The sequence below is a fragment of the Ammospiza caudacuta genome, chromosome 29 (genome assembly GCF_027887145.1).
Source record: "Ammospiza caudacuta isolate bAmmCau1 chromosome 29, bAmmCau1.pri, whole genome shotgun sequence".
Taxonomy (NCBI): Eukaryota; Metazoa; Chordata; class Aves; order Passeriformes; family Passerellidae; genus Ammospiza; species Ammospiza caudacuta.
The window spans coordinates 52,876-64,544 of NC_080621.1; the positions used below are offsets into that span (position 1 = coordinate 52,876).

General features: G+C 51.0%; 2 protein-coding genes across 4 annotated transcripts; one reads left to right on the top strand and one right to left on the bottom strand.

The window, feature by feature from the left end:
* Positions 1-1,228: 1,228 nt before the first annotated feature.
* On the bottom strand, positions 1,229-5,470 carry PIN1 (peptidylprolyl cis/trans isomerase, NIMA-interacting 1). Its single transcript, XM_058821419.1, has 4 exons — positions 5,394-5,470; positions 3,954-4,145; positions 3,464-3,574; positions 1,229-2,945 (listed from the first exon to the last, which is right to left on the bottom strand). Exons 1-4 carry the CDS (start codon positions 5,449-5,451, stop codon positions 2,836-2,838), a joined length of 471 nt encoding a protein of 156 aa, XP_058677402.1. The 5' UTR covers positions 5,452-5,470; the 3' UTR covers positions 1,229-2,835.
* Positions 5,471-7,194: 1,724 nt separating this feature from the next.
* LOC131569275 (hepatic lectin-like) lies at positions 7,195-10,577 on the top strand. Of its 3 annotated transcripts, none has more exons than XM_058821481.1 (6): positions 7,195-7,330; positions 8,291-8,398; positions 8,964-9,032; positions 9,175-9,326; positions 9,763-9,875; positions 10,301-10,577. In XM_058821481.1, exons 1-6 carry the CDS (start codon positions 7,288-7,290, stop codon positions 10,452-10,454), a joined length of 639 nt encoding a protein of 212 aa, XP_058677464.1. In that variant the 5' UTR covers positions 7,195-7,287; the 3' UTR covers positions 10,455-10,577. The 3 variants fall into 3 exon arrangements, with proteins under 3 accessions (XP_058677464.1, XP_058677465.1, XP_058677466.1); XM_058821482.1 differs by having other exon boundaries at positions 9,766-9,875; XM_058821483.1 differs by lacking the exon at positions 8,291-8,398 and having other exon boundaries at positions 7,196-7,330.
* The last annotated feature ends 1,092 nt before the right edge of the window (positions 10,578-11,669 follow it).

The window sequence follows — 11,669 nt, forward strand, 5'->3', positions numbered from 1 at the left end:
CCCAAACCCCTCAAAATCCCCCCAAATCCCCCCAAAACTCCTCCAGGACCCCCGAAAATTCCCAAATAATTCCCAGCCCCCCCCCCCCGCTCGCCCCCCTCCCCACCCCGGAGCCTCCGCGCAGCCGCAGCCTCGGAGCCGCCCAAAAGAAAATCCCCCCCAAAAAAAACCCGAAAAAAACGCCAAAACCCCCCCCAAAATTTGGGGAGGCGTCGCCGGGGGGAGGTGGGGGAGGATTTTGGGAGGATTTGGGGGATTTTGGGGGGGACTTGGGGGGGAAAGTTTGGGGGGTGGGGCGTGGTCTCGTAGTCCCCACCCCCTCCCTTTCTTCCCCTCCGTCCAAATCCCCCAAAATTCTCCGAAATAGCCCCCAAATTCCGCAAATCCCCCCTAAATCCCCCAGAATTCCCCGGAATCACCTAAAAACTCCCCCAAATCTGTTCCACACCCCCCCACTCTGAAATCCTCCTTGCCAAAAACCCCAAATCCTCCCCAATCCCCCCAAACCCTTCCCAAAAAAACCCAAAACCCCTAAAAAACCCCAAATCCCCCCAAATTCTGCCCCACTCCCCCCAACCTAAAATTGCCCTCCCAAAAACCCCAAATCCCCCTAAATTCCCCCCAAATTTCCCCCAAATCCCTTTGATCTGGAGGGTTTTTTGGATTAGGGAGGATTTTGGGGAGGATTTGGGGGAATTTAAAAGGTATTTGTGGTTTTTTGGGAGGGGGGTTTAGGGATTTGGGGGATTTGGGGTTTTTTGGGATTTATGGGGAGTTTGGAGAGGATTTGGGGGATTTTAGGGCGATTTGGGGGAGTTTTAAGGGGGTCTCCAGTATCCCCTGGAACCACCCCCTACATCCCCCATTAACTAAATCCCATATTCCCCATTAAATAAATCCATTCCCTATTCATTAAATCCTATATTCCCTATTGATAAATCCCATATTTCCCATTAACCTCGTATTTCCTATTAATAAATCCCATATTCCCTATGAAATAAATTCAGTTTTTCCCTATTAACAAATCCAATTATATCCTACTAATAAATCCCATTTTCCTATTAAATAAATCCCAAAATTCCCAATTTTAGCTCGTTTTCCATCCATTTTAAGCTCCAAATCCCACCAAAAAAAAAAAAACAAACAAAAAAAATTCCAATTTATTAAAAAAAAAAAAAAAAAAAGAGGGAGAAAAAAAGACCCAGAATTACCAGAAATTCCACTGGAGGGGGATTTATTTCTGCAGGAAAAGAGCTGGGGCTTTACAGCTTTTTTGGGAATTTTTGCACGGATCCAAGCTGGGATTTTTGGGATTTTTCCTGTTTTTTTCCCACTGAACGGAGCAGAAACAACAGCAGAACTGAAAAATCTCGGAAAAAACCTCCCCAAATCCAACTATTTTTCATCCCAAACTGAAAACCTGTGGCTCCAAAAGGGCGGGAAAACGGAACTCCGGCCACTTTTTCCCAATTTCCTGTGAATTTACCCCAAAAATCCAGTGGTTTTTTTGAAGTCCAAGCGATGGTGCCGGGAAATTCCCAGTATAATCCGGACGGACGTTGTGGAAGGACCCCATGGGAGCTGCCTCATCTTTGCTATGTATTAACAAGTAATTATTAATTAATGGCTTTAATCAAGCGGAGCCTTCGGATCGGGGGCGTTTTTTGGGGAGAAAAGAGCAGGAATGAGTTAAATAAACATGCAGGGGGTGGGGGAGGGGCCTGGCCTGGCACTGGCCACAGCACCTTCGGTGGTGGCTTAATCATCGGTGTCATAGTCATAGGTGTAGTCATCATCAGTGTCACTGTCATCGGTTTCATTGTCACTGGTGTCATTGTCACCTTTGTTGGGTGTTGCTCATGGTCACGGTCACCATCGTTGGTCATTGTCACCACCATTGGTCATGGTCGTTGTCACCATCGTTGCTCATTGTTGCCATCGATGGTCATGGTCATTGTCATCACTACCACCATTATCATGGCCATTGTCACAACCATTGGTCATTGTCATTGTTGTTGTCACCATCATTGGTCATGGTCATTGTCACCTTTGTTGGTCGCTGGTCATGGTCATGGTCACCACTGTTGGTCATGGTCATCATCACCATCACTACTGTTGGTCATTGTCATTGTCCTTGCTGTCACTGTCACTGCTGGCCATCGCCATCATTGCCATTGTCACCGCCACCACCGTGGGACTGCCAGGAGCCGGCTCCGGCCGACCCAACATTCCCAAAAACCGCAGGAATTCTCTGGTTTTGCTCCCACCCAGGAGGGAATAATGGAGGAGTTGTGGGATCTGGAGTTGGTGGTGGGAAGTGCGGGGCAGGATTCCCATGGATTTCCGTGGATTCCCGTGGATTCCATGGATTTCCTGTGGATTCCTGAGGATTCCCATGGACCTCCATAAATTCCCATGGATTCCTGAGGATTTCCATAGTTTCTCATCAATTCCTGAGGATTTCCGTGAGTTCCCGTGAATTCCTGAGGATTCCCATAGACTCCCATGGATCTCCATGGACTTCCATGAATTCCTGTGAATTCCCATGGATCTCCATAGATTCCCATGGATTTCCTGAGGATTCCCACGGACTCACGTGGATTTCCTGTGGATTCCCGTGGATTCCTGAGAATTCCCATGGCTTCCTGCAGCGTTAACAGATTTCTACAGATCCCAACAGACCTCCACGGATCCCCCAGGATTTCCGCGAATTCCCGTGGCTTCCCCATGGATTCCTGAGGGCCTCCATAGATTCCCGCGGATCCCCACGGGCTCCCCATGGATTCCCGCCTGTTCCCACGGGATTCCCGGGAGGCCCCACCCTCCCAAGGCACTTCACTCCGTGCGGAGGATGATGTGGATCCCGGATTCCGTGAACACGGGGCCGCTCATCTCACCGGCCCGCAGCGCGAACGAGGCGTCCTCGAACGGCTTCTGCATCTGCCCTGCAACCCGAAATTCCACAAAAAAAAATTGGGATCCAGGGTGCTTCCCGAGGAAAACAACTGCATCTGCCCTGCAACCCGAAATTCCATTAAAAAAATTGGGATCCGGGGCGCTTCCCAAAGAAAACTCTGGGATTTGGAAGGGGTAGGGGGGGATTGATTCCGGGAGTTTATCCTGCTGGATCGATGCCAGATGGAATTTTGTGTCATAAAGGGAAAAAAACCCCACATTTTGGGAGGTTTCAACCTAAAAAAAGAGGTAGTACCACCCAAAATTTCATAAAACATTTGGGATTTGGGGCGTTTCCCAAAGAAAAATCAGGGATTTGAAGGGGGAGAGTGGATTTCAGTTGGAATTATGGGGGATTTGGGGTTTTTGGGGGGATAAATCCCTAAAAAACTATGGATTTGGGTTTTATTGGGATGAATCCTGTGGAACTGAGGGATTTGGGGTTTTTTTTGGGGATGAATCCCCTGGAATTGAGGGATTTGGAGTTTTTTTGGGATGAATCCCTCACCTCTCCCGAATGCTCCCAGGTCCCCCCCAGCCTTGGCTGAGCTGCAGTCGCTGAACTGCGAAGCCAAAGATTCAAAATCCTCCTCCCCTGATTTGATCTTCTGGATGTAACCTGGAAAAAAAATGGGAAAAACCCCAAATTTAGGGATCAAAACCACTCCCAAAATTCCCTGGATGCCGCAAATTCCACAGGAAAGGAGACACAGCCCCAAAACATCCTCAAAACCACCCCAAACAAACATCCCTGCAGGTTTTCTTAAAAAAAAAAAAAAAAAATCACCATTCCCACCTTTTTTTTTTCCCAAAATCACCATTCCCAGGGTTTTTTTTCCGCAGCATTCTGGGAATTCCCAGGAATGCCCAGCACTCGCTGTTGCCTCCTCCTTGGAGCGGGTGATGCGCTCCTGCCTCCAGCTGCGCTTCCCAGGATCCCCCCGGCATTCCCAGGATTCCCCGACCCCCCGGCATTCCCGGGAATCCCCAGCACTCGCCGTTGATGAGCTCCAGCGCCTCCTCCTTGGAGCGGGTGATGCGCTCCTGCCTCCAGCTGCTCGGCCGCCGCGATTGGTTGTGCTTGACCAGCAGGTGCGAGCAGCGCACGCGGCCCGGCTCCGCCCGCGCGCCCCCGCTCGGCCGCTCCCATTGGCTGGCGTTCGTCAGGTGGTTAAAGTAATACACCCGGCCTGAGGGGGTATTGATCAGTTATTGATCACTTATTGGTTATTGTTTATTGATCGGTTACTGATTGGCATCAAAAATCCTGGTTATTGGCACCAACACCCCTCTTACAGGCCCCAGTCTTGACCCCACTGACTCATATTCACTAGGTGGTTGAAGTAGTACACGCGTCCTATGGGGTTATTGATCAGCTATTGGTTATCGATTGGTGATCAGGTATTGATTTACACTGAAAAAACAGGTTATTCACATCAAATTCCAGCTCAATAACCCTGCTGGCTGGCGTTTGTCTGGTGGTTGAAATAGTACAGCCTCCCTAGGGAGCTATTGATCAAATATCAGTTATTGATCAGTGATTAGTTACTAATTGATGCTGAACATGGAGGTTATGGAACCTAAAAACCAGATTAAAGACCCCAAAAATCGATTGATGGACACCACAGACTCGTGTTCATCAAGTGGCTGAAGCAGAAAAACCATCCCACAGAGTTACTGATCAATTATTGTCTATTGATCACTGATTGGTTAGAGACTGGCAGCGAAAAACCAGCTTAAAGATACAAAAACCAGATTATAGACCCCAGGATTGACCCCACCATCAGGTGATTGAAATAGTACACCCTTTCTAGGGGATATTGATCAATCATTGGTTATTCATCAGTGATCAACTCACCAAACCCCAAATTATAGACCTCAAACTCCAAGGTCCTGACCCCCAGAACCAAGTTTGGACCCCAAAAATCAACGTCTGCCCCAAAAAAACAACTTCTGACCCCCGAAAAACCTCCCCAGTTTTGAGCCCCTTCCTGCTGGGGAGTGACCCCCCCACCCAAATCCTCAGCTGGGGGTCCCTCCTTCCCTGAGGCGACGAACTCCCCCCGCAAATTCCCCTCACGAGGGAGATTTCCCTCAAATTCCTGTCACGGAGTTGACGTCCCCTCGAAAGTTCCCTCACGGAGGTGCCCCCCCTTCCCTGAGGTGAAGACCCCCTTCAGAACTCCCTGAACTGGGGACCCCCACCCAAATTTCCCTCACGAGAGTGACTCCCTCTCCCTGAGGCGATGACCCCCACAAGACCCCCCTCTCAATTCGGAGCCCCCCCCAAAAAATTCTCCTCACGCACCGCCCCCCCCCACGCCCCCTCATCGCCTCCCAAGCCCAAACCCGCCACCCCCCCCCTTTCCCATCTCCCCCATCCCCGCCGCTCCTTCCCCGCGCCCTCCCCCGGTAGCCCCCCGCCCTCAGGCCCTCACCGGAGCTGCGGCTCATGCGCTTCTCCCACCCCGCGGGCAGCTTCTCCTCCTCCGCCATCTTCCCTTCCCTCTGCCCGCCCTGCGCGGCCCGCCCACACCGGCGCGCGGAGGGGGCGGGCAAACCCGCCCTGCTCGCACTTCCATTGGTCGACAGAGAGGCGGCGGCCTTCGCTGCGCAATTCTATTAGGGAGACCATACGTCAATCATGCAAAGGATGAAGTCGAGAAGCGAGCGGGAAAGGAGGTACGGTGGCCGTGGGTGGACAAACTTAACCGGAAAGCAAAGACGCAGTCGCGCCGCCACTGTTTCTGCTTAGGTCGTCCCGGTCCCACCGGGAATAACACGAAATAACCGGGACTTCAAAAGCAGCTTTATTATCAATAAATTCAACGCTCCAGAACGCAGCGTGGCGCCGGCTTGGCCACAGAGGGGATGGGAGGGGGAGAACCGGAGTTGGGGAGGAAAACGGGGAACAGCGGGAGAACCGGGGGACACCGAGCGGACGCGTCAGCCGCTCCTGGTCGTTCATCACCGTCCTGGATCTCATCGGCAGTAGGAATTAAGGCCAACGGGGGGTGGGTTGGTGGATTTGGTGGGGGAGGGGGAAGGGGTTGCGAAGCCTCCCCCGGGACCTCCGGAGCCTCCCGTGGACCCCTCAGGGGCGTCCCAGTATTTCCTGAGCGCTCCCGGTGCCTCCAGAACCCACCAGGTACCTCCAGGCCGGCGTGGTGCTGGGCCCGGAACTGACATGGTTGTGTATGGGACGTGACGTCACGCCGACGCCGGTTACCTGAAGCGTTGCCTGGCAACGGCGTTTGTTGTTAGCAACGGCCAAGATGGCGGCAGGAGCGGCCTGGTTCCCCCCACGGGTGTGTACTGGGGGTTACTGGGAGCTACTGAGAGTTACTGGGGGGGGCGGTCTTTGGGTTCCCTGGGGGGCTCCTAGGAGCCACTGGGGACAACGGGGACTGGCAAGGGAGGAACGGCGCTCAGCACCACCCCGGCGTCGCCTTTTTCCTGCCCTTTCCCCACCTTCTTCCCGCCCTTTTTTCCCGCCCTTTCCGCCGCTCCTCAGGGCCCTACTGCTATTTTGGCCCGTTTTGACCCTAAATCCTCGGGAATTTTGGCAAAAATTCGGCCGGAATTTGGCCATGGTGATGAAATCCAGGTCTTTGTGACCTCGGAATTGCGGGATTGGTTCCCAGATCTAAGTTTTTTTGGGATTGTTCAGATTTCCCAGGCTCGCTTTCTTTCCGAATTTGTGGTTTTGATTCAAAGGGAGGAGGAAAATCCTTGAAAATTCAAAACAAAATGCCGCCAGCAGCCACCAAAATTCACATAAAAATTTGCCAAAATCTCTGAAATTCAAAGAAACATTGCCCAAAATCCTCAAAATAAATTTAAAAACTCCCCACAAATGCACAACAATTTACCTTTTTTTTTTTTTAAATCCAGAAAAATTTTGAAATGCCCTGCAACCCAAAAACTAACCCATCAAGATCCAAGGAATCCATTAAATTTTTTTAAATCGCCCTAGTACTAAAAAAAGAATCAGAACAATCCATAAAAATCAATGAAAGCCTCACAAAAATCCATGAAAATCCCACAAATGTCCACGGAAATCCCCCCCGCAAAAACCCTAAAAAATCCACTTAATAATTAAAAACCCGCTAGAAATCCCAAAAAATCCTCGGATGAAGGAGAAAAAAAAAACCCCTGCAACTCTCGGGAATTGGCTCCAAGCCCAAAAATCCAGCCCCAAAAAATTCTTGGATTAAATTTTAACCCTCTGGAGAGGAAGAAGGAACTGAAACAATCCCAGGATCATCCCCGGTGTGCCCCTGTGTCCTCTGATCCAGAAAATCAAAAAAAAATCCCCCCAACAATCCCAGGATGGACGAGGAGGAGCTCCAGGATGACCTGCGCCTCTTCCCAGGTGGAATTCCTGGATTTTTCTTGCTTTTCCAAGGGTTTTTCCAAGGGCTTTTCCTTCCCTTTTCCTCCCCTGATCAGGGAATTTGGATAATCCCAAAAATTCTGCTCCTGGGAGCTTCAAATTCCTGGGAATCCCAAAAGAATCTCAGAAATAATTGTGAAATTATTAAAAAATAATTCCCTGAATAATTCCCCAATAATTCCCAAAAAAATTCCTTAAATAATTCCTGAAGTAATCATTGGAAGAAATGATTCCAAATAAAATAATTCGGGAATTAATCAGGAATGAATCCCTGAATAAATCCCAAAAGAATCCCAATAAAAGAAGCCCAAACCCTGGGAATTATTCCCAAATTTTCCCTTCCTAGAGGCAAACTCGGAGCATTCCCAGTTATTGATTAACCCCTGGACAAATAGAGTGGGAAAAGCTGGGGGGAAATCCTGGGAAGAGCAGGGAGGGATTTTCCTTGCATTTCCCCTGAATTTTCCCTTCATTTTCCTTGAATTTTTCTCAGGATTTTTCCCTGCATTTTCCCTCCATTTTCCTGGATTTTCCCAAAGTTTCCCTGGATTTCTTTTCATTTCCTCTCCATTTCCCCCCGAATTTGTTGGATTACCCCTAGATCTATTGGGTTTTCCCCATTTCCCCCCATTTTATCTCAGTTTCATCCAATTTCCTCCCATTTCCCCCTGTTTTCCCTGTTTTATCCCTTTATTTCCCATTTCCCCCATTTTCCCCTGATTTCCCCCCTTTTATCCCATTTCTTTCCCATTTTATCCCCATTTCTCCCAATTTTATCTGTTTCCCTCCGTTTCTCAGAATTTCTCCCCATTTTATTCCCATTTCTCCCTGTTTTTCCCCGTTTCCCCCATTTCCCCCCATTTTCTCCTCATTTTCTCCCCAATTTCCCATTTCACCCCGATTTTTCCCAATTTCCCGTTTTTTTCCCCCATTTTCCAGGCAGCGGGGCGCTCCCAGCGCGGCTCCGCTCCTTCCCGGCCGTGTACCTGAGCCTGGCGCTCTCCTCGCTGCTCCTGCTGGGTCTCAGCGCCCTGGCGCTGGGCAGAGGTGGGGGCACCCCAAACGTTCCCAAAGCCCCTGATCCGGAACCCCCGCTACAGCCACCCCAAATCCCGGAATTCCTTGGCATTCCTGGAATCCCGGCCAGGAAATTCGCCTGAATTCCCGTCCATCCCAATTTGCTGAGGTCCCAAATCCTTAAATACCCCCAATTCCCTGAGGTCCCAAATCCTTCAATTCCCTCGATTCCCCCCTCTCTGTTCCCATCCATCCCAATTCCTGGAATTCCCTGGATTCCCATCCCAAATCCCAAATTTCCCTATAATTCCCCAGTTCTGCATAGGGGGACTCCCCCTCTGTCCATCCCAAATCCTGGAATTTCATCCTCATTCCCTCATTCCATCCCAAATTCCCTGACTTCCCTCATTCCCAAATTCCCTGAATTCCCTCATTCCCATCCCAATCCCAAAAAACCACCCCAAATTCCATCTGGAACTGAGGCGGGAAATTCCCAAAATCCCCAGATCCTGGGATACAAAGGGTGGGAAATTCCCCAACAAAAAAGCAGAATTCAGATTTTTCGCTAATTGTTCCCTCTTTTTTTTCCCCCCAGTTTCCTCCATTTCCTCCAAACTCCACCAGGAGAAACAGGAGTGGAATTTTTCCAGTTGGGATTCCTTCCGTAAGTCCCAAAATTCCCAACACTCCCTGAAATTTTCCCCTGTGGATATTCCCAATATCCCAACACCCGGGGGATTCCGGGGGAGAGAATTCCTGAATCCCAGAATCTGGGTGATTTTTCTTTCCCTGGGTGGTTCCTGCAGTGTTCCCGTGCGGGGCGGATTCCCGGGAATGGGAATATTTCTCTGGGAATTGTTATTATTTCTCGCTGGCACGGATGAGCTGGGAGCGGGCGCGGGAGCGGTGCCGGGAGCGCCGCGCCGACCTGGCCGTGGTGGGCAGCTTCGCTGAGCAGGTGATCCCAAATCCTGAAATCCCCATCCCTGATCCCCATCCTGACCCCAGATCCCAAAATTCCCCATCCCTTATCTCCACCGTGATCCCAAATCCCAAAATTCTCCATCCCTGATCCCCATCCCAATCCCAAATCCTGAGCCCAAATCTCAAAGGAAATTCCCAAATGCCACGCAAACCTCGCTATCATCATCGGCTTCCCAGAGCAAATCCCAAATCCCAATCCCAAATCCGAAATCCAGATCCTAATCCCAATCCGGATTATCCCTATTTTCCTGACAATCCCGCTGATCCCAATGATCCCAAAAACCCCAATGATCTCAATCCAGATTATCCCAATTTTCCTGATTTTCTCTTTTTTCTCACTGATCCCAAAAACCCCCAATGATCCCGATTTTCCTGATTTTCCTGACGATCCCGATTTTCCCCCCCTGCAGCAGTTCCTGATGTCCCGCGCACGGAACGAGCGCTTCTGGATCGGCCTCACCGACCGGAATTCTGAGGGAAACTGGGAATGGGTCGATGGCACTGACTACAAATCCTCCTTCACGTGAGCCCTGCGTCCCAAAATCCCAGGATTCCACCCCAAAATCCCGGGATTCCACCCCAAATTGGGATTTGGGGCTTTTTTCCCCCACAAAAATCCCACAAATTCGAGGGAAATTGGGATTTTTCCCCCTTGGAAACCCCACAAATTTGGGGGGTTTTCTTGGAATTTTGTCCGCAGAGAGTGAGCCAAAAATTGGGATTTGGGGATTGTGGAGTCCAATTGTTGGGATTTTGGGGGATTCCCTCCCAAAAACCCCTCCAAATCCTGAAAATTTGGAGAATTTCTCTCCCTACATGTTGGAGTTTTGGGGAATTTTGCTCCCCAAATCTCGGGATTTTCGTGAAATCCCCCCCCAAAAATGGGAAATTTATTGGGGGCTTTCCCTCCCTGGCCCTTCCCATCCCAAATCCCGATTTTTCTCCCAGGTTTTGGCGGGAGGGGGAGCCCAACGACAGCGGGAACAACGAGGATTGCGCTCACCTCTGGATCTCCGGGAAGTGGAACGACGTCCACTGCACCTTCGAGTGCTTCTTCGTCTGCAAGCGCCCCCTTGCCCAAAAATCCCCTTTTTCCCACTAAAATCCGGGATCCCCATTCCAAATTTTCCCGATTTTCCCACCCCCGCCCCGCAGGGCTGTGGCACAAAATTCCAAAAACAACCGGGAATTTTTTAGGGGAATAAAAGGAGATTCCTGCTCTGGTTTGGGCGAATTTGGGTTTTTCCTGATTTTTTCTGAAGTTCCCTGGAGTTTTCCCAGATTTTTGGGTGGTTTGGGGTGGGAGATTCCCGGGATTTTGGTGGTTTTAAGGTAAAACTCTCTGGAGATATAGGGATTTGGGAATTTTTGTCAGCCCCGTTCCCAATTTTCCATAATCTTCCCTAAAAATCAGCATTTTCCAAATTCTTCCCTATTTCTTTCCCTGTTTAATTTGGATTTCCAGGGGAAATTTTCTGGGTTTGGGGATTCAGGTTCTGGACAGGTCTCGGATCCCACAGGGATTTGGGAATTTTGAGAGTTTTGTCCTCCCCGTACCTCCCAATTCCCCCTGGATTTCCCTTAAATCCTTCTGGATCCCAAATTTCCCTAATTTCCCCCAATTCCTTTGGGTTTGGGGATGGAATTCCCGGGTTTTTTGGGAATTCCCATTTTTCAGGTTTGGGAATTCCCTTTTTTTTTTTTTTTTTTTAATTCCCATTTTTTTTTGAGGAGAAAAAAGGCAATTCCCCAAAAAGAAAGGGAATTCCCTCCCCCTCTCCCTTTCCTCGCCCCCTCCCCCGTGCGCGCCCCCGCCCCTCCCCCGGGAGCGCGCACGGGCGGGGGCCGCGCCGGGCCCGGTGTCACTGTCGCGATCCCGCTGTCGCCGCCACTGTCGCGATCGCGGCGCCGTTGTCGCCGTCCCCGTCCCGGTGTCGCCGTCGCGGTCCCGGTGAGTTCCCCGCGGTCACGCCGGGGGTCCCATCGGGGCCGCCGTGTCGCGACAGTCGCGACGGGCGGGGTGAGCGGCGGTGCCGGGGCGGTTCGGGAGCGCCGGGAGAAGCCGCGGGAGCGGCACCGGGGACGGCGCGTCCCGGTTCTCCTGCCCGGGATCTTCCCGGTTTTACCCCGCTCTCATCCCTGTTTTACCCCCGCTCCCGTCCCGGGAGCTCTTCCCGCTCCGATCTCGGCGCTTTCCCGGTTTTTCTCCTCTCCGCTCCCGGTTTCTGCCCGGTTCCCCCTCAGTCCGCTCCCGCTCTCATCCCGGGCTCTTCCCGGTCCTTTCCCTCGCTCCCATCCCGGTTTTTTGCCCGGTTTT

Bases quoted from the DNA above. Each gene is read 5' to 3' on its own strand.
- PIN1 (XM_058821419.1), bottom strand. From the start codon at position 5,451: ATGGCGGAGGAGGAGAAGCTGCCCGCGGGGTGGGAGAAGCGCATGAGC. The intron at 3,575-3,953 runs GCGAGTGCTGGG...TTTTTTTTCCAG, and splicing joins GGCGCTGGAGCTCATCAACG to GTTACATCCAGAAGATCAAA. The intron at 2,946-3,463 runs GTGAGGGATTCA...TTCGGGTTGCAG, and splicing joins CCTGGGAGCATTCGGGAGAG to GGCAGATGCAGAAGCCGTTC.
- LOC131569275 (XM_058821481.1), top strand. From the start codon at position 7,288: ATGGACGAGGAGGAGCTCCAGGATGACCTGCGCCTCTTCCCAG. The intron at 9,033-9,174 runs GTAAGTCCCAAA...TGGTTCCTGCAG, and splicing joins TTCCAGTTGGGATTCCTTCC to TGTTCCCGTGCGGGGCGGAT. The intron at 9,327-9,762 runs GTGATCCCAAAT...CCCCCCCTGCAG, and splicing joins TGGGCAGCTTCGCTGAGCAG to CAGTTCCTGATGTCCCGCGC.